Consider the following 21,749-nt stretch of genomic DNA (forward strand, 5'->3'; position numbering starts at 1 on the left):
GTTTCTCCTGTGGCTTATACATCTTTGCTTATGGCAGCAATTATGTGGGGTTACTCAGATCCTGGGTAGCCTGGAAATGCTTTCCCTCACCTGAAGTTGAAATATAGAGGTTCCATCTTTCCCAAGTGTGACATCAAATGACAGATTTAAACAAGTTGAGTAAATAAGGCATGGGCCTTATTTCTGCGGGAAAGATGGAGGCGTATGCTACAGGGGAGAGAGCAAGCGATAGACTGAGAGAGAGGTGGAGAGAGGAGAAGAACTGGAGAGAGGAAGGAGGAAGCGCATGCTGACACCTGCGTCTTCAGGGCTAGACAGACCCTTCTATGGCTAAGGGAGGAGGACGTGTTTGGACAATTTAGATTGAGCACAGAAACCATATGTAACCCCTTTTTACAGAGGTCAAAAAGAAGTGCGGCATCGTGGTGTCTTATTAATTGTGGTGCTCAGTGTCTCTAATTACCTTGCCAGGGTGATGGCATCTAGGCTGGCGGGGCTTCTATTCTAAGATGGTAGAAATGAAGGGTGCCAGGAACTTTATTGGTACAAACAAGAGCTTTATTCATTCCATTGATTAGGTTCCACATATACGGACATCTTTTCTTCAACAATAATGAGTGGCCAATAACACAGTTGAATGAGGCATTCGTCCCCAGGCGGCTCTCACCACTATCCTAGGGAGGTCCTGGGCTTGGTACCCTTAACACTGGATCTGCATGGTATTCGCTGTCCCTGCGTTTGGATTTGCCTCCTTCCCACCAGGACTCATGGTAGAGATACTTCCATCATCAGGGATACATATCCCGTCACCCTGAGGAGTATCCACCTTATCCCAAGGTATCGGAAGGGGCTCGCATTTAGAACTGGTCAGTATGGGCCAATCCCGTGGTGCACTAGAACCCTTTATTTAAAAGGATTGGCCCCAGAGTACCACGCATACTCCAATTTAGGGCAGACGACTAACCTCAGACCATTACTATTGGCTATGACAATAAGGGTCACGTCCCCTAGCTATAAAATAATAAAGGTGACCAGACATCCTTAAACGTATAGCTCTACACAAAAACATGACACGCTATATTCAGTGAGATCCCTATATTTCAACTCCTCCTGCTACCTGAATTAAGATTCTTCTACCACATATACACATACACACACACACACACACACATACACATATACACACACACACACACACACATGACCGCATAGCAGCAAAAAGGAGACAGCACTCAGGTGAATGAAAATGAATGTATTAAATACAGCACATGCTGCTATGCGGTAATGTATACTTTTATTATTTATATGGGACATGCACCTATTCATTATTGAATTTCTATTGGAGTGCCAGTGATTTTATCATATATATATATATATATATATATATATATATATATATATATATCTACTAGTGACATCACTGGTCACCATGCCTACAAGGGGAGTGGTTTGGATTATACCTAGTATCCTGTAAAAGGTGACAAGCTAGACACCTTCTAGAATGTGGGTGTGGCTAGGGTTGTACCTTGTCACCCTGTTCCATCCGATGAGAGAGGCGTTATACTTTCTAAGCACATCGAGTTAACCCTTTACGACCCTTAACCTTTAGTTGTCCCTAACAGTGAAGCTACTTATGAACAACTGAAAGCTGATTCGGACCCTAAAACAAGCAGGAGTAATGCCATTGCTGGATTTGTGAAATTGCAGGTCTTATTACATTATCTTGCCACTCTGTTCAAAGTACAGTGGCTGCAGTTGGTGGAATTTCACACATTTGGAATTCTTGTGACGTATCCACCAGTTTCTGCTAATCAATAAAACGACACTCTGGGACATATATACATTACCCCGGGGAGAGGACAGCATGGCAGAAGCCCAAAACACCGTTCTATTGGATTACTGGCTTCCCCAATGTGCATTCTATTGATTGCACACTAGTTCCAATTGCACCACCTAGGGCCTCATGCAGTAAGCGTCGATTAAGTGAAATCGGCAAGCTTACCGATTAGTCATGTTAATGGCGATTTTTCCTCTCCGTATGCAGTAAGTGCCGAATACATTCAAAATCAACCCGAAAACAAATCCGCCCACTCTCACGATGATTAGCCGATCACACACAGGTGTATCGGCGTGCGTGGCGGGGTGCTGATAGGTTGCCCAATCACAAATCTTGCTGAATCAGGCGAAACAAGCATGTTTTGGATTGCGCGCCATATTTAAAGGCAACGTGTACTGCTAATCATTCTCTGTGTTGTTGGGAGTGAGAGAGAGAGAGACGCACAGAGCTGGCTGATTGAACATTTGCATATTGACGGAGAGACTTGTTGTGTATTGGGTGAGCTTTGTCCATTGTTGTTTTGTTTACATCTTTGTCTTGTTTTATATGTGGAAGTGTTTCGTGTGATTGGCTGTACATTAGTTGTCTGTTTTTTGTGAGTGCTGGAAGTATGCCCGCAAAGCGTGGGAAGAGTGATGCTGGTGGGAGTGGGAGTGCTACTCGTGCGAGTACGCGTCGGAGTGAACGTACTGTTCAGGGGAGTGATGTTGCTGGTGCACCGAGTGGTGTTGCTGGGAGTGGGAGTGCTGTTGCTGGGAGTGGGAGTGTTGTTGCTGGGAGTGGGAGTGCTGTTGCTGGGAGTGGGAGTGCTGTTGCTGTGAGTGGGAGTGCTGTTGCTGTGAGTGGGAGTGCTGTTGCTGGGAGTGCTGTTGCTGGGAGTGGGAGTGCTGTTGCTAGGAGTGGGAGTGCTGGTGCTAGGAGTGGGAGTGCTGGTGCTAGGAGTGGGAGTGCTGGTGCTAGGAGTGGGAGTGCTGGTGCTGTGAGTGCTGCTGGTGGCGCAGTTGCTGATGGGGTGGATGGTGGTGGCGTGCTTGCTGGTGGGCAGCTTTTGGAGTCTCTTCCATTGGAAGAAGGAGAGTCCAGTCAGCACCAGCCAAGCTCTGACCCTAAACCTGCTCGGAAGAAACGTGTGGAGAAGCCACGTAATCCTCGCTTCAATGACCAGGAAAATACAGCTCTTGTCACTGGCATTCTGGAGCACTATGACAGTATATATGGACATTTACTAGGTAAGTGTACCTTTACATTTATTATTCAAATACATGTAATCCTAGGTCATCTGAGTTTTGTTCATATGCAAATATGGGTTCAGAATATCTTTCTATGTTAATTAGTCTGGAAACACAGCTTTTTATCATGCCATACAAGGACAACTAATCACAGGCGGTCAATTTGCCATAACTGCATACAATATGAATGCAACCTTGCTTACATGTATAGGTTTAGTAGTGAATGCTCATGTGCTTCACATATTACACATAAAACAGCATGTTTGCTATCTCTTGGAACAGCTAGCAGTGTAGGAAACTGGTGCTTCTATTATTATTAATTTACCTCATATATTTTATATGTTTTTCAAGGGCGGACAAGTTCAGCAAGCAGAAAAGAAATGGGACACAATAGTCATTGGTGTCAATGCGTGTGGGAATCATGTGAGGGACAAGCGGAATTGTCACAAGAGATTTGATGATATTAGGTCCAAATTGAAAAAGAAAATACAACACCAACGCGTGCATGCTACTGGCACTGGAGGTGGCCCGACACCACAACGTCTCATATTAACTCCATTGGAGGAGCTGCTTCGGGCAAAATTACTTCCCGTCGTCGTGGAAGGCTTACCTGGTGACCGTGATATAGGAATTTATCCCTCACAATTTCCACCAGGTGAGAAATATTAATGTACTAGGCGTGTCGTTGCTTACAGTTATTTTGCATATTTACACTGCTTTTTATACTGTCTTCACAATATAAGCATACCTGCATCTATATATGTATATGTCTGATTCTGTATATATATATATCTCAAAATAGACATATATGTTGTAGTCCTACTAAAAGCAGTAACTAATATAGCACGTGCCATTGTGTGCTCATTTACATGTGAATTCCCAAAATGCATTGCTGCAGTGGAAGCAATTGATGGTGGGCGAAGATGGGGAACAACAGGGTAGTACACATGTGTAACACATGTTAATCAGAAATTATTACTAGCTACAGGTACAGAACAGAAATATGTAGAATATTATTGTGTATTTTATTTATTTTACTCCGACAAACATGACATTACTGCCTATTTTAAGCATGCATAAAATATATTGCATGCAACGGCCTACAAACATCACTTGCACTAACACATCTATAGTTGTTTATGAAAAGGTCAATTTTTGCTTTAAGTCATATACAGACAGCATAATGAGGCACACGTATCATATGTTATGTCATTGTTTTCATAACTTAAAAACTGCACACGACTATTTAGCTCATCTACCATTGTGTTAAAGCAGCTGCAATTAATATCTCATCACAGCATACACTTCAACAGAGGGGGTGGGGTTCAGCACACACACTAATTACAGCCTCATTTTAGGGTCAACTTAGTTCACACCATTTTCACCTGTTTCAAGTAATTGAAAGGTGTGGCTGATAAGGCTTTTTGGGGAAGGGAATACCGTTCTTACAACCTGACTAGCACAACTGAAGTTAATCACACTCATTTGAAAGCTTCACTTTAGCTACTAAATGCCCCAACAACTCATTACTTATCAAAGCGTACGTCACACATTAGTTCACTCATATCTATAGTTGAACTACTATCAACGACACATTATCACACACTGCATGTCTTGTCTTGTTGAGTGACAGCCACATTCAGGTGTGCCACATCTTATATTAATGTACCACACATATCCTCTACCAAAAACAACACTTTTTGCAATATGACCACCTTCATGATAACCATTGTGAATGGTCATCTCATGATAGTTATGTACATTATGATACTGATATCACTACACAACATATGATTTTTATGTACAAATTTAATCTATTTATCCTCACGCATTACTGCAGAAACATAGTATGTTTTATGTTAGGGAACTCAAAAGTTCTAAGTACGCAGGCATGTACATTGTTATTACAACTATTTATGTTCACTTTCACACACACATTTTGGGTTAAGGAAATGATGCTGTTAGGTACTCATAAATACAGAACATACAATAACTGTTTGTTCAATATTTACACATGTAAATGTAAAACTTATGTTATTGTTATATATAGTTGCCCCTGAAGGACATGTGTCACCTGAGACTGAACAAGTGTCTTCACCTGGGTCAGCCAGCTCAACACACCTAGAAGGTGAGTGTATCAGTTGGTGGCCATATAATATGTGCTCTTCTATATGTTATGTTGTCATGTTCATTATTTGTTTTGCACATCTTCTTTAAATAGGATTACTTAGTGTCAGTGAAAATGAAGTGTAAGGCAACATGTATTGTGTTAGTGATGTTAACTATCATGTAGGAGTTGTGAGTTTACAGCAAGTTTTCATTCACTCATATTTCATACTGAGTCCAAACATTATTCTTAAGTCAAGGTAGTTTTTAATGTGAGGTTATAAAACGTATGGAAACATGTTAGTTGTTTCTTTTGACACAGTAGAATTACATAGTAACACAGCAGAGATTAACATGCCATTTAATAATGTGTACATTTATTTGTAGAACATGATGAAGAGGATTATGATGATGATGATGATGATGCCGCCGCCGCCGCCGCCATAGACACACAAATACAAGCAAGTGACCATGAAGAGGTTCCAATTGAAACTGTTTTACCGCCAAAACGTCCAGCAAATACCACATATGATGCAATTGTAGCTTCTGAGGGAAAAATTGTGGAAGCAGAAAATCGTCGCCATTCTGACCTGATGACAGTGCTGGAAAGGATGATTGCACTGCAGGAAGAAACAGTTTCACAATTGGCACATCTCCACAGAGTCTTCATTGAAGTGCCTAAACAGTTGCAAAAAATCAACACCTCATTCGAAGCATTAGTTGTTCAGCAAACACAAGCTAATTACTGGAGAATGACTAATGTACCACAATTCAACACCTCACAGGCAGGATCTGTTCATGCAGGTCAGTTTTCACCACATTCATCTGATATTCATTCACCAGGCCCAAATGTTACCGGTCAAGTAGCAGACATTGCTGTGCAGGTTCCTGATGACATCCTACCGCTGCCATCTGTACAAATTCAGCAGCAGATACCTACAAAGGAGGCGACAAAAACAAAACAAGACACACATGAAACAGACCAACCATCACTTGTGCAGTGTCTACCAACTTGCTCACATGTGTCAGTGGGCACAAGCCCTGTCCGTGAACAGTCACTACCCAAAAGCCCTGTAGGTGAATCGCTGCCCAAAAGCCCTGTAGGTGAATCGCTGCCCAAAAGCCCTGTAGGTGAATCACTGCCCAAAAGCCCTGTAGGTGAGTCACTGGCCACAAGCCCTGTAGGTGAGTCACTGGCCACAAGCCCTGTAGGTGAACAGTCACTACCCAAAAGCCCTGTAGGTGAGTCACTGCCCAAAAGCCCTGTAGGTGAATCACTGCCCAAAAGCCCTGTAGGTGAGTCACTGGCCACAAGCCCTTCCCGTGAAGTGCCAGAGGCCACTCAAAGTGGCTCTGTTGTGCCTAAAGTTGGTGGCAAAAGAAAAAGGAAAATTCAAGAGACAACAAGCAGGCCTGTTACTCGCTCGCAAAAGGAACAAAAAAAATAAATGTTATAATTCAGAAAATATGTCTTTGGCCTTGTTTTGTTGACTTCAGATTATCTAATTACTATTGTATGTATGCTGAAGACTGTGTTGTTTCCAAACTTTCAAGTATGTTCTTGTACACGTGAAGATTTGGAAATGTTAACACTCCTAATTAATGAATAGTGTTATAAATATTTATGTTTTAATCGTCTGTTCAGTAATGGTCCACCAGGAGCCAGTTGCTAAGTTTAGAGAAGCTGCCATTGACTTTGCAGCAAAACATTGCATTTGGGTGTGTTAATTGATGTAATCATTGCATGTGCATATTATTTTCATGCAATTATAAAAGCACATATTTAACTGCAAACATCTTTCTTGTACGTGTACAGCAGGATTTTGTGTTAAATATTACTTACCTTTGGTGGCCATTGTAATGTTGTCCTTTAATCATTTATGTGTTCTTGTTTCAAGAACATCTCTGAATTTATACTAAAATATATGTAGTATGTATTGATATATGCACACACACACACACAGACACACACTGTGTGTGTGTGTGTGTGTGTGTGTGTGTGTGTGTGTGTGTGTGTGTGTGTGTGTGTGTATATATAGTACTATCTAAACTGGTATAGATGTATTTACAAAAAACATACACTTCATGCTTCCTTGTGAAAACACACTATTTTAATAATACAGGCCTAATGTTTGACAAATATACTAAGTGTGAGCCTCTAACATTATTGGGTGCAAACAAATGTTTATTACTTAATTCACTCATGTTTATCACCATTTAAATAGGTTTCATACAAGGCCTACTTACTGCCATCAATATGTTGTGTGTACTCCTGCAATATAAAAAAAAAAAAAAAAACAATATATATATATATATATATATATATATATATATATATATATATATATATATACATATATACATATATATATATACACACACACACACACACACACACACTATACATATACTACAATATACACTTTATATATATATAAATATATATTTTTATGAGAGAGATATATTTATATATATATAGATACACACGTATTTAAACTCATGCAGACAGGTAGTTAACCAGAAGTTCAAATACACACAGAAATGTATGTGGGAAAAAAACATTTCATTTTGCAGGTGTGTGTATTTACTGATATGGCTGTCTAAGCACTATTTTCACACAGTGCTCTTTGTTATTTTTCTAGAAAACTCAATGTTACTGAAATAAAAGTGTAGGAATGTTTTCACAAACGAGATAAAAAAATGATACATGTTTTTCCCACATTCGCCTATCACTAACCACTAAAGTTAAACCAATTAAAAGGACACATCCAATTGGCGTTTGAAATAAGGAGTAAAAGTAGTTACTTTTGTTGACCTTGAAAACGAAATACAGGAATTTGTTAGCCATTGAGCAGAATCATTTTGATGAGCAAAGAAGACAGAACTGCACACATCTTTTGTGCTACTCTGACATGGCTGATGAATTCGTTAACCATATGAATCCCCTCTTAGGTTATAAGTACATGGTTTCAGAAGCAATTTTGAACAGTCGCGGACACAAAGCAAGCACACGCCAAATCTATGATTTGATTCGAGCTAAATATCCTTATTACCAAGACCGTAGGCATGCGCGGAATTTTAATTCCTCAATAAGATTCACTTTATCAACTAATGACTTTTTTGAACGTGTGCAGGATAAGCTAGAACACACCTATGGTTTCTGGAAGATTGCAAAGGAAAAGCATTTTACCCTGAAAGAGGGCACATATATTGTTGTGAAAGGCATATTTATTCCTAATGCCAATAGCAATGGATCCGCTACTACTGTTCCGTGTGAATCGATACCTGCTGCAATATCTGCACCCTCCATTCCTGAAACCCACATTGTACAACAACAAAAGTACTATGATTATGTACCAAGCCTTTCAGCTGAAAATGCATTGGAATGGGAACCCGAAGAAATGAACCTACCTCCCGACCAATTGTTTGAAGAAAGCAGTGGCGATTCCTATGAGCGCTTCATGGAGGAGATGTGTGTCATACTGGATTCAGCGGGTGGGTCAAGCGTGGATGAAAATGCCTTGCATTTCTGGAGCGAGCAGTTGCAGCCAGACGAAGAGTTAATTCTAGAAGAATGGTAAATATAACAACCGTTATGCGTTGACTGTGCGTTTAAATGTTTTTTTTTTTTTTTAACCACCATTTTCCCTTTCAATGCGTGGATACAGCGTAACATTGCAGACTGCATAACATGTAGCGATCACAAAGAAATTGTTGCCGAATACAATATAGTATAACCTGAAAGAGTAGTACACATTGCTGACGGAATAAATATACGTACTTTCCTATCCCTTTAACCATATTAGCAACATTTTAACATAACTATAACACATACCTGTTTTGTTATCATGCAACATTTAAAAGCGGGTCCCCCACGTATGACGTGGGACCCTTGTCATGGCCCAAGGCATCCTTAAAAAGGATTACGGATGTAAGTCCCGCCCCCAAGCGACATGCGCGCCTCAAAGCCTATTGGCTGTCATGTTTTGTTATAGTAACGGTAACTGCAGTGTGTCATGTGTGCGGCTCAGTGTTTGTAGGCGTCAACTGGGCGTTAGCCGAATGTTAATTGAGTGGGAGGAGTGTTAGCGTGCGTTTCACGCTGGTTTAACATGACGTCACACGTATTGCATTTGCGCATTGTGTTATCGGCCGTCCTTTCTGTCCAAACACGTCTGTTTAAAAAGAATACAGATGTACTCGTTTAGAACGAATGTAGTTTCGTATTCATTGTATTTGAAATAAAGATTTTATGTTTAATGGTATTTCCAAGATGTATTGAACGCACAACGTACGCTTTGTTTTGCGCATGCGCTAACAGTTAGTGCAGCCAAGCGTGAAGTGCGTGCGCACACTAAGATGTGCGCGCACATTTTTCAGTATACAGGCAACGTTCACTTCATATACATAGTTATGCCTGCTACAAATTTAAAGAAACATTACATACTGATGTACACTTGTACTTCTAACATATAAGTGAGTGACGTGTGTATGTACACAATCATATAGAGCTGTGTAACGCGTTGTCACGGATACATATATAGTAAGGTGCCATATTTGACCATCATGTGTTTGCTGTATTTCAGAGATGTCAGGGAAGATACAATCGGATCAATGTATGATTTCAGAAGAGTCTACCTTTATATGAGATGATTGTGAGGAGGAGTCACCGACTACTATACTACATATGGAACTAATTTTATATTGCTTGCAGCGCTTATTAACAAACAATAAAAAATGTGATACCCTTATGCCTATATTTCATAAGCACTTAATTAACATAATGATGTTGCAAAATAGTGCCTCATGAATTTTTATTGAGTGTTCTTTAATGACTACTATCATTTTATGGCATGGTGTGTTTTATATATAACAACCATTCCCACTCTGCTAACACATTTGTGTATTCTATTGTGTAATGGAACGTATGACTGTCGAAACTATGTAACAATAATAATAATAATAATAATAATTATAATATGAGCATGTTCATGTATAGCGCTGTTAGTTGTACACAGCGCTTTACAGACACATTTTTCAGGCTGAGGTCCCTGGCCCGTGGAACTTACAATTTATTTTTTGGCGCCTGAGGCACAGGGAGATAAAGTGACTTGCCCAAGGTCACAAGGAGCCGACACCGGGAATTGAACCAGACTCCCCTGCTTCAAACTCTCAGTGCCAGTGTGTGTCTTTACTCACTGAGCCACTCCTTCTCCCAATGTAAAGGACACTTACAACCAACTAGCCATTTATTGTTAAAAATCTCTTGTTACATGGGTATGTTGATAAAATGGTTTGGGACTGTAGCAAATAATGTTATTGGCCAGATGTTGTGGTCCCCTACAATGCATGAAGTTCTGAATATGACATCAACATCATGTAATGAAGTACGTTTCTGTGTATATTTCATTAACCTAACTAACTATAGTTTACTGTGTTTATTAAACGTTATAAAAATACATAGTATAGTCAATATGATGATATAAGCTACCATAATAAAGCTGGTGTTATCATTTGTCGGTGTTATACATGGATCCTACACAAATTGATACAGACACAAACAGTTGTCTTAAAAAGTGTGTCTATGCTAATGTGCACGTGATTGACGTTACAATTGTGAGAATACTTGATAATTATCATCATGATAATGATGAAGTGACGTGATTTATATTCCAAAAATATTACCAACATTGTCATATTGGTAAATTATAAATGCTAAATGACAGTAACATTAGCGACAAATTTGTCTTCTCTGTTAACAGTTTAACACTTGGTACATGTAGGACACATCCACACACGTGTGACTTATACATACACATGTCACAAATTTAAATTAATGTTGACTATTAATTCCTAGCATTACAAAACACCAACATTGCTAAATATAAGATGTAGGGCCTCATGCAGTAAGCGTCGATTATGTGAAATCGGCAATCTTACCGATTAGTCATGTTATTGGCGTTTTTTCCTCTCCGTATGCAGTAAGTGCCGAATACATTCAAAATCAACCCGAAAACAAATCCGCCCACTCTCACGATGATTAGCCGATCACACACAGGTGTATCGGCGTGCGTGGCGCGGTGCTGATAGGTTGCCCAATCACAAATCTTGCTGAATCAGGCGAAACAAGCATGTTTTGGATTGCGCGCCATATTTAAAGGCAACGTGTACTGCTAATCATTCTCTGTGTTGTTGGGAGTGAGAGAGAGAGAGACGCACAGAGCTGGCTGTTTGAAGATTTGCATATTGACTGAGAGACTTGTTGTGTATTGGGTGAGCTTTGTCCATTGTTGTTTTGTTTACATCTTTGTCTTGTTTTATATGTGGAAGTGTTTCGTGTGATTGCCTGTACATTTATTGTCTGTTTTTTGTGAGTGCTGGAAGTATGCCCGCAAAGCGTGGGAAGAGTGATGCTGGTGGGAGTGGGAGTGCTACTCGTGGGAGTACGCGTCGGAGTGAACGTACTGTTCAGGGGAGTGATGTTGCTGAGAGTGAGAGTGGTGTTGCAGGGAGTGGGAGTGCTGGTGCTGCGAGTGGTGTTGCTGGGAGTGGGAGTGCTGTTGCTGGGAGTGGGAGTGCTGTTGCTGGGAGTGGGAGTGCTGGGAGTGGGAGTGCTGTTGCTGGGAGTGGGAGTGCTGGTGCTGGGAGTGGGAGTGCTGTTGCTGGGAGTGGGAGTGCTGGTGCTGGGAGTGCTGGTGCTAGGAGTGTGAGTGCTGGTGCTAGGAGTGTGAGTGCTGGTGCTAGGAGTGTGAGTGCTGGTGCTAGGAGTGTGAGTGCTGGTGCTAGGAGTGGGAGTGCTGGTGCTGGGAGTGCTGCTGGTGGCGCAGTTGCTGATGGGGTGGATGGTGGTGGCGTGCTTGCTGGTGGGCAGCTTTTGGAGGCTCTTCCATTGGAAGAAGGAGAGTCCAGTCAGCACCAGCCAAGCTCTGACCCTAAACCTGCTCGGAAGAAACGTGTGGAGAAGCCACGTAATCCTCGCTTCAATGACCAGGAAAATACAGCTCTTGTCACTGGCATTCTGGAGCACTATGACAGTATATATGGACATTTACTAGGTAAGTATACATTTACATTTATTATTCAAATACATGTGATCCTAGGTCATCTGAGTTTTGTTCATATGCAAATATGGCTTCACAATATCTTTCTATGTTAATTAGTCTGGAAACACAGCTTTTTATCATGCCTTACAAGGACAACTAAACACAGGCGGTCAATTTGCCATAACTGCATACAATATGAATGCAACCTTGCTTACATGTATAGGTTTAGTAGTGAATGCTCATGTGCTTCACATATTACACATAAAACAGCATGTTTGCTATCTCTTGGAACAGCTAGCAGTGTAGGAAACTGGTGCTTATATTATTATTAATTTACCTCATATATTTGATATGTTTTTCAAGGGCGGACAAGTTCAGCAAGCAGAAAAGAAATGTGGGACACAATAGTCATTGGTGTCAATGCGTGTGGGAATCATGTGAGGGACAAGCGGAATTGTCACAAGAGATTTGATGATATTAGGTCCAAATTGAAAAAGAAAATACAACACCAACGCGTGCATGCTACTGGCACTGGAGGTGGGCCCACACCACAACGTCTCATATTAAGTCCATTGGAGGAGCTGCTTCGGGCAAAATTACTTCCCGTCGTCGTGGAAGGCTTACCTGGTGACCGTGATATAGGAATTTACCCCTCACAATTTCCACCAGGTGAGAAATATTACTGTACTAGGCGTGTCGTTGCTTACAGTTATTTTGCATAGTTACACTGCTTTTTATACTGTCTTCACAATATAAGCATACCTGCATCTATATATGTATATGTCTGATTCTGTATATATATATATATCTAAATAGACATATATGTTGTAGTCCTACTAAAAGCAGTAACTAATTGAGCACGTGCCATTGTGTGCTCATTTACATGTGAATTCCCAAAATGCATTGCTGCAGTGGAAGCAATTGATGGTGGGCGAAGATGGGGAACAACAGGGTAGTACACATGTGTAACACATGTTAATCAGAAATTATTACTAGCTACAGGTACAGAACAGAAATATGTAGAATATTATTGTGTATTTATTTATTTTACTCCGACAAACATGACATTACTGCCTATTTTAAGCATGCATCAAATATATTGCATGCAACGGCCTACAAACATCACTTGCACTAACACATCTATAGTTGTTTATGAAAAGGTCCATTTTTGCTTTAAGTCATATACAGACAGCATAATGAGGCACACGTATCATATTTTATGTCATTGTTTTCATAACTTCAAAACTGCACACGACTATTTAGCTCATCTACCATTGTGTTAAAGCAGCTGCAATTAATATCTCATCACAGCATACACTTCAACAGAGGGGGTGGGGTTCAGCACACACACTAATTACAGCCTCATTTTAGGGGCAACTTAGTTCACACCATTTTCACCTGTTTCAAGTAATTGAAAGGTGTGGCTCATTAGGCTTTTTGGGGAAGGGAAAACCGTTCTTACAACCTCACTAGCACAACTGAAGTTAATCACACTCATTTGAAAGCTTCACTTTAGCTACTAAATGCCCCAACAACTCATTACTTATCAAACCGTACGTCACACATTAGTTCACTCATATCTATAGTTGAACTACTATCAACGACACATTATCACACACTGCATGTCTTGTCTTGTTTAGTCACAGCCACATTCATGTGTGCCACATCTTATATTAATGTACCACACATATCCTCTACCAAAAACAACACTTTTTGCAATATGACCACCTTCATGATAACCATTGTGAATGGTCATCTCATGATAGTTATGTACATTATGATACTGATATCACTACACAACATATGATTTTTATGTACAAATTTAATGTATTTTTCCTCACGCATTACTGCAGAACCATAGTATGTTGTATGTTAGGGAACTCAAAAGTTCTAAGTACACAGGCATGTACATTGTTATTACAACTATTTATGTTCACTTTCACACACACATTTTGGGTTAAGGAAATGATGCTGTTAGATACTCATAAATACAGAACATACAATAACTGTTTGTTCAATATTTACACATGTAAATGTAAAACTTATGTTATTGTTATATATAGTTGCCCCTGAAGGACATGTGTCACCTGAGACTGAACAAGTGTCTTCACCTGGGTCAGCCAGCTCAACACACCTAGAAGGTGAGTGTATCAGTTGGTGGCATATAATATGTGCTCTTCTATATGTTATGTTGTCATGTTCATTATTTGTTTTGCACATCTTCTTTAAATAGGATTACTTAGTGTCAGTGAAAATGAAGTGTAAGGCAACTTGTATTGTGTTAGTGATGTTAACTATCATGTAGGAGTTTTGAGTTTACAGCAAGTTTTCATTCACTCATATTTCATACTGAGTCCAAACATTATTCTTAAGTCAAGGTAGTTTTTAATGTGAGGTTATAAAACGTATGGAAACATGTTAGTTGTTACTTATGACACAGTACAATTACATAGTAACACAGCAGAGATTAACATGACATTTAATAATTTGTACATTTATTTGTAGAACATGATGAAGAGGATTATGATGATGATGATGATGACGCCACCGCCATACACACACAAATAGAAGCAAGTGACCATGAAGACGTTCCAATTGAAACTGTTTTACCGGCAAATCGTCCAGCAAATACGACATACGATGCAATTGTAGCTTCTGAGGGAAAAATTGTGGAAGCAGAAAATCGTCGCCATTCTGACTTCATGACAGTGCTGGAAAGGATGATTGCACTGCAGGAAGAAACAGTTTCACAATTGGCACATCTCCACAGAGTCTTCATTGAAGTGCCGAAACAGTTGCAAAAAATCAACACCTCATTCGAAGCATTAGTTGTTCAGCAAACACAAGCTAATTACTGGAGAATGACTAATGTACCACAATTCAACACCTCCCAGCCAGGATCTGTTCATGCAGGTCAGTTTTCACCACATTCATCTGATATTCATTCACCAGGCCCAAATGTTACCGGTCAAGTAGCAGAGATTGCTGTGCAGGTTCCTGACGACATACTACCACTGCCATCTGTACAAAATCAGCAGCTGACACCTACAAAGGAGCCCACAAAAACAAAATACAAGCAGTTACTACTGACCAGTTTTTGGTCAAAAACAACAAAAGACACACATGAAACAGACCAACCATCACTTGTGCAGTGTCTACCAACTTGCTCACAGTCACTACCCAAAAGCCCTGTAGGTGAATCACTGCCCAAAAGCCCTGTAGGTGAATCACTGCCCAAAAGCCCTGTAGGTGAATCACTGCCCAAAAGCCCTGTAGGTGAATCACTGGCCACAAGCCCTGTAGGTGAGTCACTGGCCACAAGCCCCGTAGGTGAACAGTCACTGCCCAAAAGCCCTGTAGGTGAGTCACTGCCCACAAGCCCTGCCCGTGAAGTGCCAGAGGCCACTCAAAGTGGCTCTGCTGTGCCTAAAGTTGGTGGCAAAAGAAAAAGGAAAATTCAAGAGACAACAAGCAGGCCTGTTACTCGCTCGCAAAAGGAACAAAAAAAATAAATGTTATAATTCAGAAAATATGTCTTTGGCCTTGTTTTGTTGACTTCACATTATCTAATTACTATTGTATGTATGCTGAAGACTGTGTTGTTTCCAAACTTTCAAGTATGTTCTTGTACACGTGAAGTTTTGGAAATGTTAACACTCAATTAATGAATAGTGTTATAAATATTTATGTATTAATCGTCTGTTCAGTAATGGTCCACCTGGAACCAGTTGCAAAGTTTAGAGAAGCTGCCATTGACTTTGCAGCAAAACATTGCATTTGGGTGTGTTAATTGATGTAAGAATTGCATATGCATATTAGTCACATGCATTTATAAAAACACCTAAGTAACTGCAAACATCTTTCTTATACGTGTACAGCAGGATTATGTGTAAATTATTACTTACCTTTGCCTTGCTTGGGCATTCTAATTTTGTCCTTTAATCATTTGTGTGTTCTTGTTTCAATAACATCTCAGAATGTATAAAAATATATATACACACACTGAGTGTGTGTGTGTGTGTGTGTGTGTGTGTGTGTGTGTGTGTGTGTGTGTGTGTGTGTGTGTGTGTGTGTGTGTGTGTGTGTGTGTGTGTGTGTGTGTGTGTGTGTATATCTATATATATATATATATATATATATATATATATATATATATATATATAGTACTATATAAACTGGTATACATGTATTTTACAAACTAATACACTTCATGCTTCCTTGTGAAAGCACACTATTTTAATAATACAGGCATAATGTTTGAGAAATATCCTAAGTATGAGACTCTAACAGTATTGTGCTTAAACAAATGTTTATTACTTCATTCAATCATGTTTCTCACCATTTAAATAGGTTTCATACAAGGTATACTTACTGCCATCAATGTTGTGTGTACTCCTGCAATATTAAAAAAAATAAAATATAATATATAAATATATATATTTTTATAAGAGAGATATATTTAGATATATATATATACACACGTATTTAAACTCATGCAGACAGGGAGTTAACCAGACTTTCACATACACACAGAAATGTAAGCGGGGAAAAAACATTTCTTTTTGCAGGTGTGTGTTTGTACTGATATGCCTGGCTAAGAAATATTTTCACACAGTGGTCTTTGTTAGTGTTCAAAAAAACACTATGTGAACGCATTCAAATTCTAGGGATGTTTTTCACAAACGAGATAAAAGAAGGAGAAATGTTTCTCCCACAGTCCCATATCACAAACCACAACTGTTAACCCAATTAGACAAACAAATCCAATTGGCGTTTGAAATAAGGAGTCAAAGTAGTTAGTTTTGTTGACCTTGACAAGGAAAAACAGGAGTTTGTTAGCCATTCAGCACATTCATTTTGATGAGCAAATAACACAGACCTGCACACAGCTTTTGTGCTACTCAGACATGGCTGATGAATTCGTTAACAATATTAATCCCCTTTTAGGGTATAAGTACATGATCTGTGAAGCCATCTTGAACAGTCGCGGACAGAAAGCAAGCACACGCCAAATCGATGATTTCATTCGAGCAAAATATCCTTATTACCAAGACCGTAAGCATGCACGGAATTTTAATTCCTCAATAAGATTCACTTTATCAAGTAATGACTTTTTTGAACGTGACCAGGATAAGCTACAACACACCTATGGTTTCTGGAAGATTGCCCCGGAAAAACAATTTCTCCTGAAAGACGGCACTTATATTGTCGTGAAAGGCATATTTATTCCTAATGGCAATAGCAATGTATCCGCTACTACTGATCCGTTTGAATCGATACGTGCTGCAATATCTGCAGCCTCCATTCCTGAAACCCACATTGTACAAGAACAAAAGTACTATGATTATGTACCAAGCCTTTCAGCTGAAAATGCATTGGAATGGGAACCCGAAGAAATGAACCTACCTCCCGACCAATTATTTGAAGAAAGCAGTGGCGATTCCTATGAGCGCATCCTGGAGGAGATATGTGTCATACTGGATTCAGCGGTTGGGTCAAGCGTGGATGAAAATGCCTTGCATTTCTGGAGCGACCAGTTGCAGCCAGGCGAAGAGTTAATTCTAGAAGAATGGTAAATATAACAATCGTTATGCGTTGACTCTGCGTTTAAATTTTTTTTTTTTTTGTAACCACCATTTTCACTTTCAATGCGTGGATACAGCGTAACATTGCAGACTGCATAACATGTAGCGATCACAAACAAATTGTTTCCTAATACAATATAGTAGAACCTGAAAGAGTAGTACACATTGCTGACGGTATACATATACGTACTTCCTATCCCTTTAAACATATTAGCAACATTTTTCCATAACTCTAACACATACCTGTTTTGTTATCATGCAACATCTACAACATTGAAAACCGGGTCCACCACGTATGACGTGGGACCCTTGTCATGGGCCAAGGCGTCCTTAAAAAGGATTACGGATGTAAGTCCCGCCCCCAAGCGACGTGCGCGCCTCACAGCCTATTGGCTGTCATGTTTTGTTATAGTAACGGTAACTGCAGTGTGTGATGCGTGCGGCTCAGTGTTTGTAGGCGTACCCTGGGCGTTAGCCGAATGTTAATTGAGTGGGAGGAGTGTTAGCGTGCGTTTCACGCTGGCTTAACATGACGTCACACGTATTGCATTTGCGCATTGTGTTATCGGCCGTCCTTTCTGTCCAAACACGTCTGGTTTAAAAGAATACAGATGTACTCGTTTAGAATGATTTTAGTTTCATCTTCATTGTATTTGAAATAAAGATGTGATGTTTACTGGTATTTTCTACATGTATTGAACGCACAACGTTCGCTTTGTTTTGCGCATGCGCTAACAGTTAGTGGAGCCAAGCGTGAAGTGCGTGCGCACACTAAGATGTGCGCGCACATTTTTCAGTATACAGGCAACGTTCACTTCATATACATAGTTATGGCTGCTACAAATGATAATAAAAATTACATACTGATGTACACTTGTAGTTGTAACATATAAATGAGTGACGTGTGTATGTACACAATCATATAGAGCTGTGTAACGCGTTGTCACGGATACATATATAGTAAGGTGCCATATTTGACCATCATGTGTTTGCTGTATTTCAGAGATGTCGGGGAAGATACAATCGGATCAATGTATGATTTCAGAAGAGTCTACCTTTATATGAGATGATTGTGAGGAGGAGCCACCGACTACTATACTACATATGGAACTAATTTTATATTGCTTGCAGCGCTTATTAACAAACAATTAAAAAAGTGATACCCTTATGCCTATATTGCATAAGCACTTAATTAACATAATGATGTTGCAAAATAGTGCCTATTGAATTTTTCTTGAGTGTTCTTTAATGACTACTAACATTTTATGACATGGTGTGTTTTTTATATAACAACCATTCCCACTCTGCTAACACATTTGTGTATTCTATTGTGTAATGGAACGTATGACTGTCGAAACTATGTAACAATAATAATAATAATAATAATATGAGCATGTTCATGTATAGGGCTGCTAGTTGTACGCAGCGATTTACAGACACATGTTTCAGCCTGAGGTCCCTGGCCCGTGGAACGTACAAATGTTTTTTTGCCGCATGAGGCACAGGGAGATAAAGTGACTTGGCCAAGGTCACAAGGAGCCCACACCGGGAATTGAACCAGACTCCCCTGCTTCAAACTATCAGTGCCAGTGTGTGTCTTTACTCACTGAGCCACACCTTCTCCCAATGTAAAGGACACTTACAACCAAGTAGCCATTTATATTTAAAATCTCTTGTTACATGGGTATGTAGATAAAATGGTTTGGGACTGTAGCAAATAATGTTACTGGCCAGATGTTATGGTCCCCTCCAATGCATGATGTTCTGAATATGACATCACCATCATGTTATGAAGTACGTTTCTGTGTATATTTCATTAACCTAACTAACTATAGTTTACGGTGTTTATTAATCGTTTAAAAATACATAGTATAGTCAATATGATGATATAAGCTACCATAATAAAGCTGGTGTTATCATTTGTCGGTGTTATACATGGATCCTACACCAATTGATAGAGACACAAACAGTTGTCTTAAAAAGTGTGTCTATGCTAGTGATGAATGTGCTCCCGTAAGTAAACAAATAAGTACAGTTATCCCCTTTTCTCCAAACACCTCTATATTACATGAATGGAAATTATAAGGAAACATACATAAAATGTGATGAAATGTGAGTAATCATTTTGTAATACAATGCACATGAAACCTCAAGAGTAGCTAAATGCATATACATGATACAGAAAGTACATATATGTAACATTTGTGTTTAAACCAATATGTTGGGTTTTTAGTTCAAATAATTATAGGAAGATTGAGGTAGCCACATCTTATGAGAGATGTCAGCAAATATACATACCATGATCAGTCATACTGCAAATATACCTATAATGCAAAGGAACAATATATAAATTGCAAACATTGACATGCCATCTTCAGTACCGTAAACAACACATCAAAGTGTGTATTTGTTGTTAAATGTGCAACACCATGTATATTTAATGACATTCAAAATGTAAATGAGCCTGGTGTACACATCATATGGATGTACATGTTACACTGCACCAATAACATTGTATGTAAGCATACTAGAAGCATGAATGAGTATGGGCATAATATGTGTATTGTGTTAGCATAAGGAACAACACAATGCTAAAATATTAGTGCTTTGTTACCCCAGTTGTATTCACATACACACAACTAAAGTACAATTGAAGAGGGATTATATAACCTGTGCAACAATAACATACCGGTGCCACATCCCTTTGTGCACACAGCAGAGAAAAGAAAGGTGTGCAACCCATATTCATCTGTGTCCTAACAGAAGGTTATATAAAAAAAAAATATTGTTAAGATAACATAATGTAAGTATAAAAGTAGAACTTGGAACATATCTGTTTTTACTTACAAGAAAAAAATGAATTGATGAGATTCTGTCGTGTCTGGCCACCACTGGCTGTTTGTTCATTTTCAGCAGCTACATGGGTGGGATGCTCGTCTACCAAAGGCTCAGCTAGGTCTGATTGTACATTGTGCCTGAGTGCAACATTGTGCAAAATGCAACAGGCAAGGATAATATCAGACACTTTTTGAGGCTTGTATAGAAGAGCCCCACCAGTTCTGTCCAGACACCTAAATCTGGTCTTGAGTAGGCCAAATGTCCTCTCTATAACAGATCTTGTAGATATATGGGCTGCATTGTACCTCTCCTCTGCTTCAGTTTGAGGGTTTAGCACCGGAGTCAAGAGCCACGGCCTAATTCCGTATCCTGAGTCACCTATAATGAATGGAGCACACATAAGCTTACATTAGTGATCAAATTCTACAATGCCAACATTCCTAAATAAAAATGTGTTTTGTGTTATAACATGTAAATGTGTACTCACCCAGCAGCCAACCATATTCAAAATGTCCCTCTTCGAACGCATGGAAGACTGAAGAGTTCCTCAGGATAGAGGAATCGTGACTGGAACCAGGGAATTTGGGTACCACATGCATTATCCTCATCGTGGCATCACATACCACCTGTACATTGAGTGAATGGTAGTGCTTCCGATTGCGGTACACATGCTCACTCTGACTAGGTGCAATCAAAGCAACATGTGTGCAATCGATTGCACCCAGCACACATGGTATCCCTGCTATATTATAAAAGCCAGTCCTGACTTCCAGCCACTCTGTCGCCTCTGTAGGAAAATGAATATAATTCCTAGCGCGTCTATTGAGTGCATAGAGAAACTGGGTCAAGGCCCGCGAGAATGTAGATTGCGAGACCCCGCCCACTATGCCCACAGTTGTCTGGTATGACGCGGAAGCAAGATAATGTAATGAGCACAGCATTTTAACAAGCCCAGGGACTGCACGACCTCTGGCTGTGAAAAAATCTAAATCTCCCCTTATCTCCTGATAAAGAGCTAAGATTGCTGCTGAACTCAAACGATAGCGACTTACAATCTCCTCCTCACTCATCCCATCTAACAGGGTTCTCTCCCTGTACAGACGCGGACGAG

The 21,749-nt window shown here is 39.7% G+C and overlaps 1 protein-coding gene across 1 annotated transcript in view; it reads left to right on the top strand.

Annotated features, from left to right (window-relative positions):
• The first annotated feature begins 509 nt into the window (after positions 1–509).
• Positions 510–21,749, top strand: part of LOC142464857 (uncharacterized) — a 41,897-nt gene continuing 20,657 nt past the window's right edge. The window contains exons 1-3 of the mRNA XM_075568519.1: positions 510–543; positions 5,117–5,194; positions 5,560–6,330. Coding sequence (XP_075424634.1) covers positions 510–543; positions 5,117–5,194; positions 5,560–6,330 — 883 coding nt within the window. The remainder of the gene's footprint in view (positions 544–5,116; positions 5,195–5,559; positions 6,331–21,749) is intronic.

Source organism: Ascaphus truei, chromosome 1, assembly GCF_040206685.1.
Source record: "Ascaphus truei isolate aAscTru1 chromosome 1, aAscTru1.hap1, whole genome shotgun sequence".
In the NCBI taxonomy this organism is placed as follows: domain Eukaryota; kingdom Metazoa; phylum Chordata; class Amphibia; order Anura; family Ascaphidae; genus Ascaphus; species Ascaphus truei.